General features: G+C 32.5%; 2 protein-coding genes and 1 non-coding gene across 3 annotated transcripts; 1 reads left to right on the top strand and 2 right to left on the bottom strand.

Annotated features, from left to right (window-relative positions):
* Positions 1 to 449: 449 nt before the first annotated feature.
* LOC101204055 (polygalacturonase) lies at positions 450 to 2,262 on the bottom strand. Its single transcript, XM_004142528.3, has 4 exons — positions 1,796 to 2,262; positions 1,319 to 1,608; positions 993 to 1,221; positions 450 to 900 (listed from the first exon to the last, which is right to left on the bottom strand). Exons 1-4 carry the CDS (start codon positions 2,225 to 2,227, stop codon positions 682 to 684), a joined length of 1,170 nt encoding a protein of 389 aa, XP_004142576.2. The 5' UTR covers positions 2,228 to 2,262; the 3' UTR covers positions 450 to 681.
* A 2,299-nt stretch (positions 2,263 to 4,561) lies between these two features.
* On the bottom strand, positions 4,562 to 7,998 carry LOC101204294 (pentatricopeptide repeat-containing protein At5g08510). The gene is made up of 3 exons (XM_011661972.2): positions 7,723 to 7,998; positions 6,587 to 7,520; positions 4,562 to 5,385 (listed from the first exon to the last, which is right to left on the bottom strand). The coding sequence occupies exons 2-3, from the start codon at positions 7,511 to 7,513 to the stop codon at positions 4,774 to 4,776; spliced, it is 1,539 nt and encodes a 512-aa protein (XP_011660274.1). The 5' UTR covers positions 7,514 to 7,520; positions 7,723 to 7,998; the 3' UTR covers positions 4,562 to 4,773.
* A 6,568-nt stretch (positions 7,999 to 14,566) lies between these two features.
* On the top strand, positions 14,567 to 14,639 carry TRNAR-CCG. Its single transcript has one exon. It is a non-coding gene; the product is annotated as a tRNA-Arg (tRNA).
* The last annotated feature ends 9,879 nt before the right edge of the window (positions 14,640 to 24,518 follow it).

Consider the following 24,518-nt stretch of genomic DNA (forward strand, 5'->3'; position numbering starts at 1 on the left):
TTGTATTTTGGAGAGTTAGTGAGTAGCTAGCCAATAAACAGGGCAACTTGGGTTCTTCGTTTGTTGCCTCTCCTTTCACAATTGAAGGTTTCTCTTCTTTCTTTGCTAAATGTTGTCCAAGAGTTCTTTGGATCTGAGTAGTTTGAGACTACAATTGTACGTATCAAAGTTAGTCGTTGTATTCTGCTAAGACACAATTGTTGTAATCTGCTTACAAACCCATGCAAATGGAATAATTGTCTTTAGAACAACATTTATAGAAGCGTGTCTCGACTACGATTTGAGTATATACAAAGGTTTTGAGGTTCTTTCAATTTGATTGTTTTCATATCTAAACATTATTATATAATATGACTTAAATGTGATTGTGTTTCCAATTGAGTTATAAATAGTTTTCTGGCGTATTCTGTTCATATTATATCAAAAAATATCTGTGTATACAAAGATTGTTTGATTTTGGTATGTTTAATATTATGTATATAATAAGAAGAAGAATATAAAAACAATTAAAAATGTCCTGAAGAGAGTGTTTGGAGGGTTGATAGATACAAAAGTTAAATAAAGGGTTTGACTAAATGTACATTATTGACATATTTTCTTTATTCTTTCTTTCTAAGTAAGGACAAACAAATATGAAAAGAAAGCACTAACACAATTAATATGGAGTGTTAGTTAATTTGGTCAAAAGCAAGTCTCTGGCACCACAAGTCCGATACTCGATCCACCAATGTTCTTGCATGATGAAGTTGTTGTCTTGTTTTTGTACGTAAGCTTTATGTCTTCCAATTTTATATCACTGCACGGATTACTGGAACTACAATCAAATGTTACAGCTTCTGACGTTGCGGATGTTCCTTCAATACTTTTGTATGTCACATCATTAATCTTCACTCCAGAACTCTTTAATATCAAAAACAATTAAAAAACAATTATTAGAATGGCAAGAAAAAAAAATTATGTATCTCTAGAAGAAAAGTTGGTCAATTAATTACCTGGAGAGAACAACTTTGGTGGTTGGGACAATAATTTTGATCGATTAAGATAGGATTTTTAACATTGATCATGACGATATTTTGAAAGATAACATGTCTAACGAAACCATTGCTAGGTGTAGGCCATGTCTTTATCCTAACACCATTATCGGATTTCGTGAACACTGCATTTATCAATGTTACATTTTCAACTCCGTTTTCGTTGGCCTCTTTTCCTAAGCTTCCGATGCTGTCCATTAATTGAAGTTAGATAATATTAGTTTACTAGCTCGAAATACATACGAAAACCACCATTTCAGGAAGTATATGTAAATGTAGTTTGTTACCTTACGCCATGGCCAGGCCCACATTTGATATCACTCATAAACAAATTCTTTGTTCCATCACCAATAGAAATGCAATCATCTCCAGTTTTAATGGTACTTCCAGTGATGGTTACGTTAGTGGAGGATTGCACATGAATACCATCAGTATTGGGGCTTTGGTCTGGAGCCATTATCTTCACATTCTTCACCACCACATTGTTGCAGCTATTGATCACAACATGAGTTTGTTGACTATTGATTGATGTTAACCCACTAAGTATTATGTTGTTCGCCCAATTGAACGTTATTGACTGTATTTCATTTGTTAAAATAGAAAGAACACAGAACATGTTACCATATATATATTTTAAACAAGTCACAATAATTTTTCTTTTAAAAAACACCCATTTTCTAGTTGCCAACTTAATTAGGATGTATTTGAAATATAATTTTGAGATAGACTCGAAAGGATGGGTGGAACTTGAAGTAAACACATACCCTAGCTCCTGGAGGACAGTTTTTTGCAGAGTTCTTGCAAGCCCAATAGGCAGTGCCTTTTCCATCAATAGTGCCACCGACGAAAGAAACTCCATCGACTTTGATGAACAAAATCCAATACCCAGAATCTCCAAGGGCACGATAGTCAAGAGGTGCAACAAGTGTTCCGTTCAACAAAAATGTAATTTTGTTCTTACATGGACCTCTAAACGTGATGGGTGTGAGCAAGAACCTTCCCTTAGGGACGTTGATGGTGGATCGTGTGGAGGAGCTACATGCAGACGTCCACGCCTTAAGAAATGATTGGGTCGAGTCCGTTTTTCCATCGGGTTTTGCACCAAATGATATCACATTGTAGTTGGCAGCAGTTGAGATTTGAATGAACAAATGGAAGAAGACGATGAAGACTAGACTTTTGGTTGGGTTGGCCATATGTATGTGTGGAGAAGATTATGATAAATTGGGAATTAAAATTGATGATGGATGGCTGTTGGGATGTGTTATATATATTTATAATGTGATGTAATGAATTTAATAATCTAAATTAAAACATTGATAAAGTGAAATTAAAGAAATTGGATACGAGCCCTAAGTAAAGAGGCGGCTTGGTGGTTTGATTCAAACGACGGAAATCGGCGAAGGTCTTGATGTACGGCTGCTAAGTTCATGCATTTTCATCATTCTTTCTTCTTTTTGTGAACAAAAATTGGTATTGATTGAATCTTTGTGTGTAATTGGTTGGTACTTAAATAATTAGTACAATATCATTCTTATCCATATATTTGTTTGATTATTTCACAATTTTATAAATACTACTCTATTATTTTAACCCTATTACAAGCTATTAACCTTCAATTAATTTTTAGTTTCATCTCAAAACCCATCTATTTTTATTATCTCATTTCATCACTCACTCTAGAAAATAAATTCTCTTTTTCTAAAAATAATTTGGCACCTGAAAAATTATGATCAAACAATTTGATCGATAAAATGTGAAAAAGATGGATATTGCTTGAAATGCACTCTTATAGTATTTTTTCTAATGTCATTGTCTTATTTATCAAGCCTTATCATACACACTCTTTCAAACAATTAGTAATGTATATCAGAAAAAGTTATTTCATAAATAATATATATATATTTTTTAAGTAATCACAAGATTATGGTAGTTAGATAACATTTGACCAGTTTGATTCAATTTTCAGCCACGTGGGCTTTGACTAGATTAAAGAAAATTTTGTACGAGTATACTACTCTTAAAACAAAAATAATTTCCTAAATTAACCTGTTTTTTAAAGTCTGTATGATACTTTTATTTTTGAAATATACCAAGCTTTTATGGTGGGTAATTCATAAGTGTCAAAATGGTATATTTTGAAGTATCTTCATCATCTAGTTATGTCGAACACCAAGAATTAACTTTCATGCTCTGCTCATTGTTCTTAGATTAAACCTCTGGGATCTCCATCCCTTAGTTTGCTTCTACTGCCTACAGAAATACTTTTGAAATTGAGGTACGGCAAGCTTAAGGTTCAAAATTCCTTTGTGTTGTTCTCATGTACACATTTTCCTTTTTAAAACTGGCCTTTTGTTTCAAGATTTTCAACTTGTTGATTCAGAAACTCTCTCTTGTTTTTACTTTTGACTTACTTTGAGTTTGTTCCTTTGACAAGTTCAACTTTTATCATTGCTTATTTACTTTCATCGCATAGACATTGGAGCAATTAATGTTTATCATTTCTAATTACTCACTTTCATTTTGACATACCAACTATGAGGTGTAGAAGGCACCCAACATTGGGTAAGTGTTGTTCATGTCTTTAACCTTATCTAAGGCTTTTCGAAGACATTGGAGTTTTGTTTTTTTTTTTTTCTTCTTAAATGAGTTTAATTTTTTTAAAATAAGCTTGTTTGGAAACCTATTTAACATTTTTAATGCATTATACTTCGAACATGATGAAGTTGCATGTGGCTTTAGACTCGACCATGGTACTCTTGGTCAATCTATGGTTGTCCCAAGTGTCTACATTCATTAACCCTTCTTTTTTAGATTCTTTTGATTCTTCCACATTCTTTTGGTAGACAACTAAAAATCTCAAGACCCCAACTCGTAGGTTTCACTTTCTTCCACTTGCATGGTGTTGTCCTCGGTAATAACACATTTATCGTTCAAATCAAAAACTAATTATGCTTGAATGACATTAAGTTTTGCTCGATTGAGGCATTCACTTGCTCTATAGTGACTCTTGAATATGTAACAGAATAAGGGACAATTCTAATTGTTCTGCTGGTTTGGCCCTCTACATGTATTTCCAACCCTTTGATGGAATTGCCTATTGTCTCCATCAATATTCTTTTCTCTCCACTTATCTTTGAGAGGACTTGAGGTGAGTTCTTATCCTTCCTATTTGGTGCACTCTCTCGTCATTAACTAACGAAAACATAAATATGTAGGTTTTTCTTTAGAATAATAATAAAAAAAACCTATCTATAATTCATGACAAAAAAAAGCACTAAATAACAAACTCATTAAACCTGATGTTATGAAGTTAACAATGTCCATTTTGTCATTTTTGACAATTTCTTTATATAAAAACTAATTAAAATAAAAGATTAAGTACATTAAATTGTTTATATATATATTATATATATTAGTTTAATAAAATTGTTATAATTTTATAAATCACATATACAATATTCATATAATTAATTTGATATATAAAATAAATGAATAAAGAAATGTACTAAAAGAGGAGAGAATGGACATGATAAAAAAAATTATCATTTTGAATGAATTCATAGGTATAAAAGTATTTAAACTTTAGGACAAAAACCGACTAAGTGCAAAATTCAACTACATACAATTTTGCTATTCCCTAATGAACTATTCTAGACATTAATTCCTAGTTCTTTAAATCTCATATATCTAATATAATAATCATGAAGCAATATAACGATTCAATCAAACCGTAAAATAATTACGAAGAATAGAGTAGTTCTTCATCTTCGTTTGGATCATGATGTACATGCTTATGAAGTTTAATAATGTCATAAATTTTATGAAGTAAAGCATATATTTCACCACTCTTCAAATGTGATCTATCTTCTACAATGAACTCATGAATCCCATCTCCCACTTCAATATAACTATATCCTGCTCTCTTTGTAATATGTCCTCCTTTCATCATCTTCCTTAATCTTGCAACTCCAGACCAATCACCTGCCAACGCGTAAATGTTAGAAAGAATGACATAATTTCCAGGGTTCCATGGCTCAAGCTTGAAGAGGGACTCAGCTGCTACTTCACCCAATTCAACATTTCCATGGAAGCTACAAGCTCCCAAAAGCGTTCCCCATATAACAGAGTCAGGAGCCATTGGCATGTTTTGAATGAGATTGTAAGCTTCCTGCAGCTCTCCAGCTCTCCCTAATAAATCTACCAAGCAGCCATAGTGCTCTAATTTGGGAGCAACTTGAAACTTACTCTCCATTGATTCAAAGAGTTGTCGGCCTTCTGCAACCATGCCTCCGTGTGTGCAAGCCAAGAGAAGCCCTACAAATGTCACGTCGTCCGGTCTCATTTTCCGTATCTGTTGTGAGAAAGATATAACACCACCGTCAGTATAAATGCAAAAGATGTAACAAGACTATTAATATAAATGCTTAAACATACAATAACACAACAACTTCAACCTTGTAGATTTAGCTATAGTTTAAGGTGAAGGAAAATTTAATGTTGTATCGTCTTTAACATTTCCCTCTCCTTTGTAGGCTTGAAATATGTAGAAGACTCAACAAATGGAAATCAGTTTTAATTGAAGAGAAAATAATACTGCAGCCAGTGTTTTCGAGGTGCAACCGAGGGCTCGCCTTAGGTGAGAGGCACTTGCTCCTCTTAAAACAGCTAGGCGACCAACTTCAAACGGGCACTCGTCATTGCGAAAACGGAGAAATGAAAAATTATCTCCAAAATTTTTGCTTGAAAGAATTGGACCAGTGGCATAAAAACTGGAATTACCTCCATCGGCCTCTATTCATCCGGTGTCTCATGTCTCACAGTTGAGGGAGTGTTAGTGAGCATTCTGAGGTGCAGCAACTAGTCACTTGTCGAAAAATTATGAATGAGTAGCCAAGCTAGAGGAAGTTTATGGATATCAAAGGCACCCTACAACGGGAGTGTGGGAGGTCTTGATTTGTTGGCAAGTGCTACCTCCTTATAAAGCTGCCTAGGAGATTTGTTATGATTTTCAACAGCAATTTCCAGATTTCACCTTAAGGAGAATGTGATTTTAGAGAAGGCGTAATGTTAGGGCACCTATTATATGGTAATACAGTAGGAGAGGGAACAAAGGAAGTGCATGTGTAATGGGCACTATAGCTGCTAAGGCCGGGTCCCACAGTTAGTTAGGGAAAGGAGAAGGTTTAAATGGTGAGGGAGTCTGAGAGTGAGGGTATGAAAATTGTGTGAGGGATTTGTTTATTCCTTGAGAGATAGAAAAGGCCTGGGAAGGGTAGGGTTTACTTTCCGTTCTTTGTTAGTTGTCTTTGTTCTTGTTCAAGACTGGGTGCTCTACCATTTCCTTGTAATTCCTTTTGTTGTTTCCATTGAACAAGAATCATCCAAAGTAGGTGTTCTATTATCACTAACCTATACCAGCTACCAAACATACAAAACATGTGAACATAAACAAAAGATTAACTATGTACTCACTTATACTTCTGAAGTTCATTAGTGATTTAGAAACTAAAATTCAGAACAAAAACAAATGAAGAAGGATATAGAAAACTCACCAACATTTGATCATAAAGCTGAAGAGCATCAATACATCTTCCATGCACAGCCAATCCCATTATCATGGTATTCCACGAGCACAAATTTCTTTTGCTTCCAATCTCATCAAAAACTTGCTGCGCTTCCTCGATGTTCCCACACCTAGCATGCAATTCCAGCACCGCATTGCTCACATATGCGTTTTTGAAAAATCCATTATTTCTTGCATATGCTTCAATCCTCTTCCCAATATCCAATGCCCCAAGCTGAGAACAGGCAGGAAGAACACTTGCTATGGACACCTCATTTGGCTTAGTGCCTTTCTCATTTTCCAATCCTATAAACATCTCCAAGGCCTTCGCATACTTCCCATTTTGTGCATACCCAGATATCAAAGCTGTCCAGGAAATCACATTTCTCACCGGCATTTTGTTGAACAATTCTAACGCAGCCTCCATATGCCCGGACCTTGCATAACCCGCAATCAACGAATTCCAGGTGGGTATATCTCGAACAGGCATTTCATCAAACAGTTGGCGTGCAGACCTCAACATTCCCAATTTCGCATACATGTCCAACAATGCCGTCATAGCAAACATATCAGAAGCAAATCCTGACTTACAGAAATGAGAATGAAGCATCTGACCTGGGTAAACATTAAAAAGGGAAGCACACGCGGGAAAGAGAAAGGTGAATGAATACTGATTCGGAGAGCAACCTTGGGAACACATCTGACAGTAAAGCAACCAGCATCGGTGGGGGTGACCAATTGAAGAAAATGTTTGAATGAACTTGTTGTAGAGATAAACAGATGGCTTAGGAATTTGGTCAAACAGGGTGCAAGCATACGGAAGATCTGGTAACTGCAGAAGCTTTTCAATGAGGAACTTTGTGTGATCTAGGCCGTTTCTGAGGCTATAAGCATGAATTTGCTTCAATTGGTTCATAACAATTCTGCACCGTAAAGCATTTCAATGATCATGTTAGGGCAATTGGTTCATAACAACTCAACCTATGTTTATTTAGTAATAAACAAATAATAAAGCCAATAAGCCCTCCAATTACAGGACTTCAAATTGAGAGACAACTTTGAGCAAATGACAAGTGGGGTAAATAAGCCTATTTTATTTAGTAAATATCTCGCATGAGTACTAACCTCCATCAAGTCCATTCCATTACTGAAGGACTTTAAGTTTCTGGTGCCATTAGAAAAAGTTAACACTGAGGCAACGCAAACATATGTTCTCTCTGGTCTTCTCGTATCTTTTGCTGGGAAAAATGGTGTTATTGTGAATCAGCTGAGCCAAAGGTTCAACTACGAGTATTAAGAACAAACCTCCTACCGTGGCCTATAAGCTTAGGTGACTACAAATCTCTACCACCTAGTCAAGGTTAACCTATAAGCCACTTCCATCTGGAAGGAATAGTGCGAGCCCTCCCTAGCAGCTACTTACTTCAGAAAAACAATTGTCTTGAAAAGTTTACTACATAAGTGAAAAGGTATTGCCAAAAAGAATTTCATAAAACCTCACTAAGTCTTTAAGACTTATTCTTTAAAATTTATCTTCCAGGACTTAGGCGTTAGACCAAGAAGAGAGGAAAGTTTGGGCTTACAAGGCGAAGAATTGTCAGACGTTTAATTATAAGCTTAAGTGTATTGTTTGTATTTTGGTTAAGTATTGTATCCATATATTCATGTACTAAACACCTTGTTGGAAATAAAAATTAAAGTTTGTTTTATCTTTTCCTCGTTAAGTTTTATCACCTAAAGTTTGTTTATCAAGTTAAGTGTTTTGGCGATTAAGCTAAGTTAAGGAAGTTAAGACGAGTGTCTTTGACGTTTAACCGCATCAAGGATGCTCAAGTCGCACTGCATCTCGCGAGACAAGCAAGCTGGTCTGCGAGACGGGGGTGTGATACATATTCTTATCGAAAAAAGGTGGCGACGATAGGGGATGACTAGAGCATAGCGGTGAGCGACGAAAGGCGATTGTGAGCGACGAGCGCACTTTGTTTGAGGATGAACGATGAGCAGTGGTGGTGGCAGTCTCTTTGTATTCGTCTCTCTCGGTCCCTTTCTCTTTCAGATTTGTAAACTACAAATCTGGAAGAGGATTTTTATAGGAGATCTCTCGACACACCATGATAATTAGTGTCGAGAAATAGGGCTTGTTGCCATTAGCAATATGTCGAGAATGCCCACATAACTCCCAACGTGTACATGCATGTACACGTTGAGAGTTGTATGGGCATTCTCGTCATATTTGCTAACGACGTCAAAAATGTTGCCCTATTTCTCGATGCATTACACTTGATGTTTGAGAATAGTTGATCTTCTGACGTTCATGTTACGACATCGAAAGAGACTATCTTCTGACACTTCATCTCCCGACATGCTAAAGAAGCGTTGGGATATAATGATTTTCTTATAGATATCTTAAAGGACAACTCAAGATATTGATGATAAGAGATTCAAATAAGACTTAGTTAATTGAATAGGTTCAATTACATTTTCAGAGGGAGTCTGACCATTTTCATTAGATTTAAATCACAATTAAGGAGGAGTCTCATTATTTTTAGTTAATAGGAAAAACTGAAAAGAGTACTAAATATAAGGGGAGTTTCTTCTACATTGTTGAAGTGTGTTCATTGTTACTCATTTGAATCTTAATAAAATCTCTTTTAAGCTGCTAAAGCTCTTCTGAAGTAGGTGGGTTCTCACCAAACTAGGTTATCAAATTACAGTGTTCTTTTGTTTTTATGTTTCTTTAGCTATCTCTTCAGCCGTTAACTAAAGTAACAACTAAAATAAACTATTTCTCTTTCAGACATTGTTAATGATACTCATAGTAAGGCGATTTCACGATTTTTGAGTTATGAAGTTTTTTCTAAATATAAATTTCATGTTGTCCATGTGATGTCACAAATTTCATGAAAAGAAATATGAGGTTAATGTCAAATATGATAAAGCTTGGAGATTATAGTGGTTCCACCGCTTAGCCTACGTCCAGTCTCAAAACAGTTATAGAAAGATTTCATTCATGGAGTTTTTCAAAGAAACAACAAGATGAAGCTCCTTTTACACTGATCATTTTCTACTCTTCTTTTAATTTCTCCTATTTTATCTACTAGATTACATCCATAAAAAAAACTACTTCTTTCAAAATTATTAACAGAAAGTTATTTTGTTTTAACAGAATTTGTGAATTCAAACGTAAAATCAAAAGTTTTCTCAACGAATAACTAATAGACTTTCCTCACCTCTCATGCCAATGTGAAATCTAACGTAAGCTTTTTCAATGCTATAATGCATTGTGCTCCAATTCTAATGAGGGCACGTCTTCCCAAACACCAATGCCTAAAGAGACATCCTAATGGGTGTTTTATACACGGTTCTATAACCCCATAGAGTTTCATTCAAATGGTCAACCTAAGCTGTATGCAAGATGCGTTCACCAACTTTTGCAGAATCTTCTCCACTTTACGATTAGACACTTCAACTTGTCTATTAGTTTATAGATTGTAGGTTATCAAGGTGAACCCTCTGACGACCATCATCTTGTTATATGTTATTTACGAGGTAGAATCCAGACAATAGTATTGTTTCATCTTGTTATAGCTACAATGAGGTGGGTAACCTACATATATCATATTTGCAGAACTCTCTTCTCACAAATCTGTCCCAGTGATAGCATACATAGGTGACCGCGTGTCGACATCTAATCTCTTGTGTATTGTGTTGAAGAGGTGCATTTTCAAGATGTGACTAGTGATTTGTTACTTAGTTCTTGGTACGCTTGTGGTTTATAATCTCCAGATAAAACCCTTGGAACAAAAGCTCTATCTGGTCAACTATAGCTTGACATCCTTCTTCACCATCAATTACCTGGCTAATCATAGAGTGATTAGTATGCACCATGGTTTTTGAATCAACAATCTAGCTTGAAAATCATTTCAAAGAAAATATTACTATAAGCAACTCATTTTCAATAGTTATGTAATTCTCTTGAGCCTTGTTAAATGTTTTGCTCGCATAGTATATTGGATAAATCACCTTATTATTCTTTTGAACCAATATTGCATCCATCGTAATGTCATTTGCATTCCATATCATTTCAAACGATTGGGACCAATCAGAAGAGACTAAAGTGGGCTCAGAGATCAACGTCTTCTTGTATACAGAAAATGCACGGGTACATTCACCCTTCATCAAAATCAAATGGTTGAGTCTTAACAAATTACTCAGAGGTATAGTTACCTGGGAGAATCCTTTGATGAATATTATACAAAATCTCATATGTTCCAAAAAGGTTAGTATGATTTTCAAATCAGGAGGTGATGGTAACTTTTCCACCACATTAACTTTTGCATAATCCACTTCAAACTCTTTTCAAGATATCTTGTGTTCAAGCACAATTTCTTAGTCACCATAAATGACACTTTTTTTTCAAATTCATTACTAGATTTATCTCTTCGGATCAGTCTAACACAACTTTCAAATTATTCAAACAATCTTCATAAGAGTTTCAAAAAACTGAGAAATCATCCATAAAAATCTCCACTAATCACTTCAGGAAGTGAGAATATAGCCATCACACATTGCTGAAATGTGTCCGATTGCATGGCAAAGCCCAAAAAGCATATGACGAAAGGAAAACAACCTATATGGACAAGTAAATGTTGTCTTCTCCTGGTCCTTTAATGTGATCATTATCTGGTTATCTGGTTATATCTAGAATAACCATCCAAAAAGTAGAAATATTCATATCCAACCAACTATTTAGCATTTAATCAACAAAAAGCAAAGGGAATTGGATCTTTTTGGTGATCACATTGAGCTTAAGGTAAGCAATGCAGATTCTTCACTTAGTCATTGTACACATCTAAATTAACTCATTGTTGCTATTAGTGGCCATTGTCATACCCCCTTTCTTGGGTATGCATTGGTCTGGACCTACCCATTCAATATCAGAGATTAGATAAGTCACATTTGGGTTGAACCACTTAATGATTTCTTTTTTCACAACTTCTTTCATGCGAGCTTTCTCATCCTTTAGAATTGAAAAACTCCATTTGCCCTTCTTCTGATATGATTTTATGCATGTAATAGAATGAGCTAATACCTTGTATGTCAGTTAAGATCAAGTTTTGAGAATAGAAATGGACAAAATTCTAGAATTTTCATAAGTATAAAAAAGAATTAAGCTCCTTAATCTTGTACTTACAGGCAAAATCATGTAAATCCCAAATCCATAACAAATTGACACTTAATCTTAAAAATTATGTGGGATTTGTGGTAAAATATAAAATTAACAGCAAGTTAACCTTCAAGCTTAATCTTGCACACTTGACGGAAAAATCCAATAATGGTTGATTTTCCCACTACCTAACTTGGTCATGGTCAATTTGTTTGAATTTTCATCAAAATTTTGACCTTAAATTTAACATTTTGTATTAAATTAAATGTAATTCAAATAATCAATTTTAATTTAATTAGTTAGTTAATTTTTTTTATTTTAATATCCAATAATAAAAACCTCTAATTTCAATCCATCCAATTGACCAAGTTCCAATCTTTATTCAAAATATTAGTGTTTTTTTATTTAAATTTCATTTCCCTCTAAATCAAAACGTTAAGTATGTCGAATATATTTAACAATTTACTCTAAAAATAATTCAAACAAATCAAATTCATAGGTTAATTCTGATATGATCTACTAGGGAGACTTAATGGATCTATAAATTACGAGCTCTAAGGATTCGAGATTAACAAGTTAAACTCTTTAACCTAGCTAACTAATATTTGTTAATTATTAGAGTTGTCCACTAGAACCCATAGATGCACTCTCCTCATGGTAGATAAAATATTGTTTTAACCCTGAAATTTCTCTTTGTTCCTTAAGTTCCATTAATCGTGTAACGAACAATTGGTTTATGGTCTGACCACTAAACTGAGTCTCTCTCAAGCAAATGAGAAGGTAGGTTTCATGTTCAAGACTTGGAGTTACCACTTAAGGGAATAACCTATCTACTTAATCTAGAAGCGTGTAGGAGTAAATTCCATCTTGCATCCAATTCTATGTCCTTAACTATCTACTTGATCTTACCCTTGAAATGGGAGGCTTATTGAACTCGCTATTGAGTTACTCTCACCTATGAAAATCTAAGGATAATCCCGAATAGAAACAAAAGTTCATAGTTAGGTTAGGATTAAGATCGGGTTACCTAGGTCATCGAATTTGAAATAATTAGTTTTAAAGAGTAAACGATGCTATAAAGTAAAAGTGATTATTTCATGGTTTGGTCTTATACAAATTCTTTGCATAGGACACCCGCACTCATTCGTCAATACATGAACAATCTAGAATCACATTGTTTATATCAAATACAAAGTAAGTCGTATTCATAGTGTCCTTAGAATAAGACGTCCAACATTATCCATATACTATAGATTTTTTTTAGTTATTAACTTGAACGTGGTCCACTTTTTTTGTAGCTATATAAAGTTCGAGTGCACATATTTTAGCCACATGATTTTAATTTGTTGGATTCGGGATTATAATAATTATATTGAACAATACCTCAATAAAACTTTTATTGAATAATATATAGAACACGTTTATGATTTACAAACCACGAGTTTTAGGAGATAAGATCCAACATTTCAACACCCTCTCCTCATTGTTTTCTAGTAACAATTGGCTATTGAAAGTTGAACGTGGTTGTGACTTGCCTAAGAGAGTTGGAGGCAAACTTGACTGGATTAATTGTGATCATGACACTTCAGCCCGATGGGAGACTTGACAGCGATCAAGTTACAGGTGTTAGAGAACAATAGGCTTTTAAAGTAGAATCTTAAGCATTGGAGGTTACAGAAAGGAGACACACTTTGCTAAATTTGAAGTCCTCACTGAAGACAATCTTTTTGTCAGGAAAGTTGTTTATATTGTACAATTTTGCCACATTCCTTGATAGAAATAACAAGTTTGTCCAATGTAATTACAAATTTTGCATCCTTTCACCACTGTTCTGGTTTTTCCAAATAGTATTTACTCTCTCTTTCTTGATGAGGAGCCCAAGGAGCAATTGGTTGTGCCACTTGATGTGCTTTGCTTTCTTGCCTAATAAAAAGAACAGTGGGTCATGCTTGTGCATAAATTCTTTTTTAGCATAGTGTGGTGCTTTTGGACACTCAACATACATATCTTGTTATTTTGATGGTCAATTAATCTTGTTTTTTTAATTGATACCCTCGATGACTTAATAAACTTAGATTTTGTTAGTGTCAATGAGTGTCTAGCTCAACTCCTTACTCCAAATGAAGTTTTTATTGGGAATCAACTCCAAGTTAGGTTGAAGCTACCTTTTTCAATAGTCAAATCAACTATTTCCTATCCAAATGTGATAGTAGGTTGCTTTGAAAATTTTAAAGAGTGACTAATTCTTATGAAAGTCATTTTCTCGTGGTCTTTACTTCCAAATTCCTAGTGCTTACTCATAACAACTCATAATTAACAAATAGATCCTAGTTATGTACTTTTTTAATATATTTTTCTTACCATTTTTTGAATATTTATATCAAACTCATTTTAGTCATCATGCATGGATGCATTCACAACCATTGATTTTTAATTACATAAGAGTTGATTGTCGTGGTTAGAAATGTGATTTTTCTTTATTCTTCACAGTAGTGTGAGACTTTTATCTTGAGGAGTGTTGTTGATTATTCGGCTTCAAAACTTTTTTCTTTTTCATTTAGTGACGTACTCCACTCTTTCTTTGCTTATTAGTGTTCTTGTGTTCTCTTAGTATATCTTCGGTTTTGTGTCTTTTACTTTTACCTTGACCGAGGTTGAATTAAATTTTTTTTATTGAAATTAAATGTCTTGAAAGGTAATAATAATAATAATCAATAATTGATTATCACTATTATTACTACTTTTACTATTTCCTTTTTATTCTTTCTATAAATTGCTTAAAACGGTTTATTCCAACAAACAGTTCGCGTGGCCTAATGGATAAGGCGCTCGCCTCCGGAGCGGGAGATTGTGGGTTCGAGTCCCATGGCGAACGGAAGTTTTGACTCATGGGGCCATTCAAGTGCATTAGTAATCATCCAGTTTTTTTTGTTTGAAATTCTCCTAACTTAATTGTTGTATTAGAGAAAGAATACCATTAAAATTAGTTTGATGAAATTTTTCTCACCAATTTATCCACTTTTCCATTCATGTTTAAACAAATGTCTAATCATAGTAATTACAATTGAATTTCACTCCATAGACTGACCACAGAAGATGAAGAAGTGCTTTACACATGGTGGTAAGGATACCACCAATTCTCTAGGTTTTGGTCCAATAAGACCTTTGTGATCCATACAAACCTTCTTTTCTCGATGATGATGATGAAGGTTCTTATATAGGCATCTTTTGACGAGAAACCTATCATTCTAGTCATGTCAGTGTTAAAAGTTGTCTTTTTTGTCAAGTCACATCACTCCAATTACCGTTGTTGTCTTTTAACAAACCTCTTCCTACGTGATGATTTGGTCTTCTCGCCTTGCCTCTGTGCGAGTTCCTCTGTGAATTGCTAGCTTATTCTTTTGTCAATAATCTTGCATTTAGACACTAAAAATGGAGTAAAGCAGACATAAAGTTTATGTAAAATATGGTTCTAAATAATTATGTATTTACAACATAAACTACACGTTTTGGCACTTTTACTATGCGTTTTAGTCTCATTACTCTATCTAAAATGTCATAATAACTTGTATATGTACAAGTTATCACACCTCCAAATTTAGAATAATGATTGTCCTCAAGCACCATCCTCTTCAAAGACTTCCTTCCTCTTAGTATTTCTAGGCTCCTCAAAAAGTGATCAAGTTTTATTCATTATTTAGGGTTATTCTCATTGCGTACTTTTTACTATGAAAACATTTCTAAGTTCAAAACTTAGCAAGCTTAATACTCAAAATATCATTGCTCATTCCCCATAGTAAATTTTATTTTCAAAATCAGAAATGGCTAATTTTTTTTAAAAGTGTTGAAGCCTTTTATTATGTGAAAGACTACTTTTTATTTATATTTACAAGATGTTTGGGCGTTAAGTGGAGAATCATAGTTACTCTATGAGTCTGTTTCTCTCCTAAACTATAACTCCTATCACCACTTAGTTTTTACTTTTAAAGTTATGCATCTTATTTTTGCAAGAGAAGACAACATAGGAGTTGTTATTTTGATTGCATGAACGAATACAAAACATTTTCAAATTTGTACAACTTGTGGTTTTGTTTTAACTTTTGTTAAAATGCATTGTTTTCTAAAGGTGTCATACATGATTTAAAAAAACTTTGAAAAGCTTTAGTGCGAACCTCACAATGTGGCATGACCATGGCACAGCTGAGCGGCAAAGGATGAGCTCAGGTTGTGTGCATGATCCTGCCTGGAATAGAATTTAGGAAATATTTCAAAATATGTTTGGGATTTAACTAGGGAAGCAAGACAAGATTGGAAAATATTTTCAAATATGTTTGGGAGAGAATTCTACTCCAAACATTACAACCCTACCTTCCCTCTTTTACTTGGCTTCCACGATTGAGATCCATTTTTTACTTGACTTTAACGCTTGACAATCTAAGAGAAAAAACTTGAAACATAAGTCAAACGAATCTGGTGAGTGATAGGTTTGAGAAATACCTTTTGGGGAATACAATAATATCATAAATAAGAACAAGGTTAGTTAACAAACATATGGTTCTCATCGCATCAAACCACCATCATAACAAGCACAATAAGTTTCACGCTTCAAGTCATCACACATTCCAAACTCATCACCAAGATGTGGGATTCTCTTCTCGCATGGACCTGAGATTCACATTCAACCAGCGTCACGAAAGTTACCTGGAAATTTCACCAGAGTCTCGTAACATTCAAACTTTTCTTAAACCTAGAATTCAAATTCAATCAGCGTGTCATACATTACTTATCGCCTAGATCTGGGATTTACATTTCAACCAGCATCCAGCATCAAGAACACATCACAACTCGCCCTGGTATGGGATACTCTCTTCTTTAGATTTAGAATTCACATTCATGTTATTTTTTTTTAACATTTGTTTTTAAATTGTTTATTTTGCATTTTATTTAATAAAATCAGTGGACTTTGCTTTCTTTTGAGTTTTAGAAGAAAAAGTTATTTCTATTGAGTAATGACATCAAATTAGTTTTAAAAAGTTGGAGCGTTACAACCTCTCCTCGATGTCTAGACTATTACGTTCATCTCAAATTAAGCCAATAAGAAACTTTCTATCACTTTAACATTTGATCATCCCACTAGAAAATAATCTTTTCAAATCTATTAATATCATCCTTATTTTAATCCACACATTGTGGTTAGAAGGATAAATCTTTAGAATACTATTAAAAATAAAAGAAAAGGGACGAAAATTAAAGTTTAGGTGGGTAAATAAAAGATTGCCACATGTAGAAAGAAGAGAAGTTAGATATGATATGAATATCTTAATGAAAGATCAAAACTGGAAATGTATAGAGTGAGAAATGACTCATCATTTCTCCACCACAACTTTTTTGGTTATCAGTATTGAGCTGTCAACTAACCCCACATATTTTATCACTCTCCTTAGTTCTTAATGGATAGGATTCATGTTGAAAAAGTGGTCAAATTCTCCTTTCCTCAAGCATCTTTACTTCTTACAAGTAATCAAAGTTAAATGTCAATGAAAGATTGTTTAATAGAACTCTAAAATTTGAATTTTGTGTTTGTAATTTTAAAAAAACGAGATCTAGTGGACCGAGTTTTAATAAGAAATTCATCTTATGATTTGATAATGCCTCCAGCTGATGTAGGGTTGTTTTTTAAAATTGAAGTTAAATTGTAAAAGCTAAGTTGATATTTGACTATATTAACCAATTGCATGATTGGATGATCGGAAGTGTTGTGGTGAATAAAAAACTTTTTGTAAACCAAATGACAAAAGAAATTGTTGATGTATAGAGTGAGAATTGAGTCATCATTTTTTAGCATTGAGGTGTCAGCACGTCACGGCAGTTGAGGGCACCTAAGCCCACACACTTTATTGTTGTCCTAAATTCCAATGGATACATTCAATTCATTTTCCTTTTTGTTCTGTCTTTTTCCAACTGCTCATATCCTCGTCTTATAATTATATAGTATGAGTTATTATAGTTTGTCTTTAGAGTACACACTATTATAAGTTATGTTACTATAAGTTATGTTTTGGATATAAATTATTATAATATAATTGTTTAAAATATACATTTTTTTCTTAATTACTAATCTACATTTTTCACAATTCTTCATTCTCATACATATATATATATGATAGAAGTGAACAGTCGTGCCTAACATGTCTCATTTCACAATTAGTGCCTATAGCGTGACCTTTTTATTTTTGCTTTCTCCCTTCAACCAAATCCCCCTCCCCTCACATCTAACTTGTCAACTATATTCATATATAAATTATTTACATTTTAAGTTATTGAGTAATGTAGTTGGTTTATTTTCTACTTTTAATGAATTACTTTCGGAATTGTATAGAAAGAGAAATTTGTAAGAATAATTCTTGGCTGAAATGCATCGAAATTTGAACCATATTTTATTAGTAAGGAAAATAAAAGAATAAATAAAGAGATATTTTTAAATATAAGAAAATTTAATAAAGAATTTTGTATAAATAAAGAAAAAGAAACTCAAAGTATTTAAATTAAAAAAGAAAGAATGTTGATTAAAAAGAAAGGAGGATAATGTGAGTATGATAAGTGGTTAGCAAAGATTGAAAGTAAGAAGTGAGAAAGACTAAAGAAGTAGGGAGGCACATGGGAGTGTCAGTCAGTCCATTAATTGCAACAAAATGTCTCCCCCACTCTTTTCTCTTTTTCTCTTCCCTTTCTTTTTCACACTTTTCAAAATTGTTGTCTTTCCAATTCACACTTTGTTGCTTTTGGATTTTGGCTCTCAAAACTCACAACTAAAGTGGACCCCAAATCACCCATGTGATAAGCAAACAAACAGCCCTTATCAAACCTAAAAAACCCTTTCAATAATCAAATGACTCACTCACCAATCCATTTTCCCTTTAATTCATCTCCTTTTCAACATATCACTATTCCCCCTTCATTTCTTCCAATTCATCTATTATCTTTTTTTTTTCTTTTTTTCAAAATTTATCTTTGGGAAAACAATTTATTTCAAAATTATAAATTACTTTTATTTGTAATTGACGTTCTAGAAGAGTTTAGAAAAGACGAGTCGAGTCGGCAGCCTTTGGAAACTAAAATTCTACTCTTTCTCCTTATTTATTTCCCTTTTCTCAATATGTAGACATTTAAAAAGTCTTTTTGGGAAGTCCGGACCTCAAATTAAATAAATCAAATAGCACTATCACTTGTTAATATTTAATTTTAATTTCCATGTTCTAATAAAGTAAATATTCAATTAATTTAATCTCTTATATTAACATTTATTTTAGGTTAAAGTAAGCCTAACTTCACCGACGGAAACAAAGAGGTAGGGTGAATTTGGGTTCAAATAAATCCACAGTGTTATAAAATAAGGAAAGATTCCTCACATCTCAACCACAATCCAAAAACTAAACTTTATACCTTTCTTCTCTATAAATATTTCATTATAACTTCATATCCAATCTCTCCCTCTAACCTCTACAACTTAAATTTTCTCTTCTTTTCTTCATTTCACACTTCACCACCTCAATTTTTAGCATCAATCAACAATGATTTTTTTACTATTTATATGTTTTGCTACTCTAATTTTAAAATCAATAATAATTTTGAAAACTACAAAAACATGTAACATAATTGTTTAATTGTTTTAAGCTCAAGTATCATTTTATACTGTTGGTTATACCAATTTAGACCATAAACTAACAAATGTATCAATTTAAACCAAAAACTTTGAGGTTGTATCAAATTTGAATCATAAACTAATAGTTGTATCAATTTAAACTATGAACTTTCTTAACTATATGAATTTAAAATCAAATTTTGTAAAAGACCCATTTTAATATTATCTTCAATTATTTTAATTTATATTATTTTGTAAGTATCGCATCTTGTAAGCATGATAGATAATAGAGGTAGAGATATTGAAAACCACAAATTTTGTGTTCGTTAACAAATACAAATATTTGTTGACATATTCTCTTTTTAGAGTACGTATCACATTTAAATGTTAACCGTGGTAAGAAATCAAATTTAAAACAATTAAGTTGGTCGTAAAAGAATAAATAAATATTATTTTAAAAACGATTGGAATTAAATTAAAAAGGGTTGGAAGTTTTAGAAATTCATGTGGTTGAGTCAAACTCTAGAAAATAGAAGAAGAAATATATAATATAGATTTAAAATAAGTTTGAGATGGAAAGGCGTACATTTGGAGGTAGATAAGCAGTACTACATTTTGATTCAACAACTCAAATGTATGGGGGGGGGGGGGGGGGCTTATTTAATATATTCGGTTTCATAGTCTAAAAGATTCCTTCCCAAAACATTGAAAAATCCTCCTCTTGCTTTCAAAGTGAACAAAAGGAAGACTCACTTTAATTATTTTGTTTTTTGGGAATACGAGCCTTTTACACATTGTCTCTTTCTTAGAGGACATATAATCAATTTTTTTGAAATTTAAAGGATGAAGAGAGAGAAGATTATCTTTATATGTGGGTTCTCATTTTTATTCTAATTTGTGTACATATCAAGGTTAATGTAATGAATGATACTTGTTATACACAACTATAGAAAAAAGCTTTAATAGAAGTTTAGATGGTGAATTTTTAAGTTTGATTGTATTTAGTTTTTAGATAGTAGATTTTTTAATAAATAAATAAATTTTTAATTTATTCATATATTTTATATTTATAAGTTTTTCGTAAAAACATTTAATAGAAATTAATGGATACGTTCCAAAGTTAATTCATCTATTTGATATAAATAAAATTTTAAATTGTTGAATAGCTTTTAAAGGTCATATTATACATTTTTTGTTTGGTTAAAAGACTTTTGAATAAATTAAGGGAGCATTTAGAATGAAGAGTAAGTTAAATAGTCTGGGTATTACAAAATATCCAATAATTGTGGGATTATAATAGTCTACGTTTAAAATGTAGAACAATTATAATTTGTGTTATTATAGTCTGCATTTGGGATATATAATTGAGGGAAGTGCAGTGGGCTATTTTAGCTCAACTCCACGTTTGGGGTAATGATTTAAGCCAAAAGGGGATTAGTGCTATTTTGCTCCTCTTATTTTACGTTGTAATCCATGCCACAACTTATTCTACTCTTTCGTCCAGGTGCATCTCGAGACAACTGAAAATTTTATTTTTCTCAGAGTCAATCTTGTTGGGATTTATGTCCTAAAACTCGTAAATTGTAAATACAATCCATTGACCGTTGTTAATAAATTGTTATTATTGTAATAATTGTTATTGGTTATATTATTAGTTGTCTTAATTACTCAAATTCAATAAACTAACATCCTAAGTTGTTTAATGATTCTTGAACAGTATGTAGAGACATACAAAGATTAATGTTTGAGATCATCTTAAAGAGTCTATTGTATAGCGGGATAAGGTTGGGTACCATATCCTGGTAACACTATAGATACGGCTCACTTTTTGTATTTGATACAAACTCAATGATTCAACGCATTTATGTAGTTGACATGCGAATGAGGATATCTTATGCAATGAGTTTGCATGAGATCGGACCGGCGAAATAGTAACCACTAGATGTAACTCCGTTAACTAGTTAGGTTTCTATATTCATTAGGATAACCTAGGTAACTTAGTCTTAATCCTAAGCGTAACTCCTATTGACGAGAAATTGTCCTTTGATTTGTACGAGTGAGAGTGATCAGATCACCGACTCAATAAGCTTATCATTTTGGGGACAAGATCAAGTAGGGAGATGAGAACATAATTACACAAGATAGAACTCATTTCTTCCCTACTTTAGGGTAAGCAGATGAGTGTTTCCTTAAATTGTGTCTCCAAGTCTTAAGCAAAGGGTCCTACCTTCTCTATAGCATGAGAGAGGTTTTTGTTTATTGGTAGGACCATAAACAAGTTATTCATTAGAGGAGCACTGATATTTAAGGATTAGAGGTAACCCAGGGATAAAACAATAACTTGATCCAACTAGTGTTACGAACATTCATGAAAGCCTAACTTACTATTATTAATCTATATCCGTGGACACAAAAATATATCTACAGTGAGAAGAGTTAAACTGTGAGTCTTTAGTGGATTGTACACACTTAACGAATATTTGTTAATGTGGTTAATGAGTTTAGTCGATCAATCTCATATCGTTGTAGCTTCTGATCCGTAAGTTTATTAGGTCCTCTTCCTAGCTCGTAAAGAGTGATGAGATTTATTTATATTGGTTGTAATTTGAAATGTTGACAATTACTTTGAGAATTAGTTTAATGTATGGTGATATATTATCATATAAAGTTTATCTAACTTTATTATATAAATTTAAAGGATATGATTTTAAATTAATTTATAAGGGATAAAATATTTGAATACGATTCAAATTTAGTTTAAGTTAAATATAAGATATTTAATTTAGTTATTAATTAATTAATAGTTTAATTTAATTAATATAAATATATTCGAGAGATATTAATTAAATAAGATTTAAATAAAATATTGATTAAATATGATTTAATTAATTATTAACTAATTGATTAATAGTTAATTAATTAGTAGATTTGAAATTTCTATTAATTTATTATTTTTTAAATTAATAGGATCTTAGGATTCGGATTCTCTCCTATTTCTTTTTCTACTCAGGAAAGAAAGTTATAAATATCTAGAAAAAAACAGTTTTCTTCCACGAATTAATCAAGAAAAAAAGTCAATGTTTTTACTCTTTGCAAAAATAAAATGATTTATCTCTAAACATTTTTTCTATCCCAATTGGTTCTTACAAACATCAACAATTCTCAATGCTTTATTCAGAGCTTCTCGTGGCTCCATTGATTGCTCAACCCACCTCCCTAAACTTTCCCCACTGCCACTTCTATCTCCTCTATATGACAACACATGTTCGATCTCTATCGCTTAAAATAACTCTTAATATAACCCTAAAGCTATAAATGTCACTCTTATCAGTATACCTATTTCGATATGAACATCACCAAGCGTAATAGCATTATGAAAAAGAAAATATGCTCAACTAACAAAGTAATCTCTACACAAAAAAGACCGTTAATACATAACATCTCTATATCTAAATATGTCTCAAGAAAAGGAAAATCATTGCATGAAAGTTCCTACAACAAAGAAAAAAACATCAGTTTTGAGAGTGTATTTAACATCTAAATACACTCTTGTTAGGGTCATCTTGCTTGCGGTTGTCAAGAAGACCGCCCTGTCACCAGATGAAAAACTGAGGTTTGTTGCCAGTGAGGGAGGGTCGTCCATGAAAAGAATGAGGTAGTGTTTGTCGAAAAGAAGAGAGGAGGAGGGGAGGGAAAATGTGGGAAAAGAGAAAATTTAGTTAGGTTTTTTTAATTAGATATATTACTCAAGTAATTAAAATTAATCTTAACTTTTTAACATTTCAAATATTTAAAATAAAAATAAAAAATTATGCATTTTTTTATTACTGGTTATTGTTGACGTTTTTTTTTTCTACTTAATAGTTTTTATTAAGACAGTCAAGAATATCAAAACTACAAACGACAAGTATTGCCAGTTTTATAGTAATGTCTTTTCAGATCCCTTTTACGTTTTGTATTCTAACTTCAAATCTTAAAACTATAAAGTTTGTAGTCTTCTTTTTGTTTGATGCTAATTTAAACACTCTTCAGCAAGGTCGTTGAAGTATTTTCAACATGAAAATGTGAGTTGAGAGATTTGTTCAACTTGTTTTATTAAGATCATCGATTAAGATTCATTATTTGTTCAACTTTTTTTGTTATGATCATCGATTAAGATCCATATTATGCACTAGGAATTTGTTCGAGTCGACTACAATGAACTGTTTTTTACTAGGGTTTGATGAATCTCGAGGGGTGTTTTTTTAGTGTTAGCATGATGGGTTGATGGCCCTTTATTGAAGTATTGTACACATACCTATTTGTAGCATTTGTGTTAGCATGATGGGTTGATGCCCCTTTATTTGTCATCTTCCCATTTGACATCATCCACTACTTTTCCTTTGCCTTATAAGAGCTCTTGGCTATTGAGGAAAATTAGGTATGTGTACAAAACATATTAGGTACAACTAATAAAAACTATTTAACTTAAATTCTAGCTATACCCATTAACCAACAAATGGAACAACCTGCCCTTCATAACCCTAAAAAATCTACATAGATTACGATAATCGAATCAATCCTTCAACAACCTTACACAAAAGGTAAGACTTATACTAGAAGCAATACATTATAGTGTCTTATAGGTTGCTTACAAGAAAATATACAAATTTTATGAAAGCAGTAGAGTAAATTCAAATACAAGTTCATTAGCGATCGAAACCAGAGACATAATATACCATACCATAACCCGTGAGTAAAAAAAAAAAGAGAATTGTTTAACTTTTAAAAAGTCAAATAAATATTTATTATTAAAGAAAATGTAAACTTCGTCAGTGTTAAGGTTTTTTAGTATCCAAACGAACACCTCAATCAACATCAATCATAGAGGGTAATCAACCGTCCAACTAGTTTTCAAAATAATTAATTTGATGTTTGTTTAAATCAAAATACTTAATATACCTAATCACATGGGTTGATTTAACAATGGCCATATGATTGTCAATCTTATATATAAGTATGTATGTGTATATATATATTTATTGAGAGAGATTCCCAAACCTTGACTGTATTTAAACAGTTACCCAAAGTATTTCTTTTTCTTTGATTTATTTATTTCTTTATTTATGAGCT

This window comes from Cucumis sativus, chromosome 1 (assembly GCF_000004075.3).
Source record: "Cucumis sativus cultivar 9930 chromosome 1, Cucumber_9930_V3, whole genome shotgun sequence".
NCBI classification, from domain to species: domain Eukaryota; kingdom Viridiplantae; phylum Streptophyta; class Magnoliopsida; order Cucurbitales; family Cucurbitaceae; genus Cucumis; species Cucumis sativus.

What these genes read in the sequence shown, in the direction of transcription:
- LOC101204294 (XM_011661972.2), bottom strand. Translation starts at nt 7,513, where the DNA reads ATGAACCAATTGAAGCAAATTCATGCTTATAGCCTCAGAAACGGCCTA. An exon ending in AGCTTTATGATCAAATGTTG is followed by an intron (nt 5,386 to 6,586) that starts GTGAGTTTTCTA and finishes TTCTCACAACAG; the next exon opens with ATACGGAAAATGAGACCGGA.
- LOC101204055 (XM_004142528.3), bottom strand. Translation starts at nt 2,227, where the DNA reads ATGGCCAACCCAACCAAAAGTCTAGTCTTCATCGTCTTCTTCCATTTG. An exon ending in ACTGTCCTCCAGGAGCTAGG is followed by an intron (nt 1,609 to 1,795) that starts GTATGTGTTTAC and finishes AATGAAATACAG; the next exon opens with TCAATAACGTTCAATTGGGC. An exon ending in GGGCCTGGCCATGGCGTAAG is followed by an intron (nt 1,222 to 1,318) that starts GTAACAAACTAC and finishes ATTAATGGACAG; the next exon opens with CATCGGAAGCTTAGGAAAAG.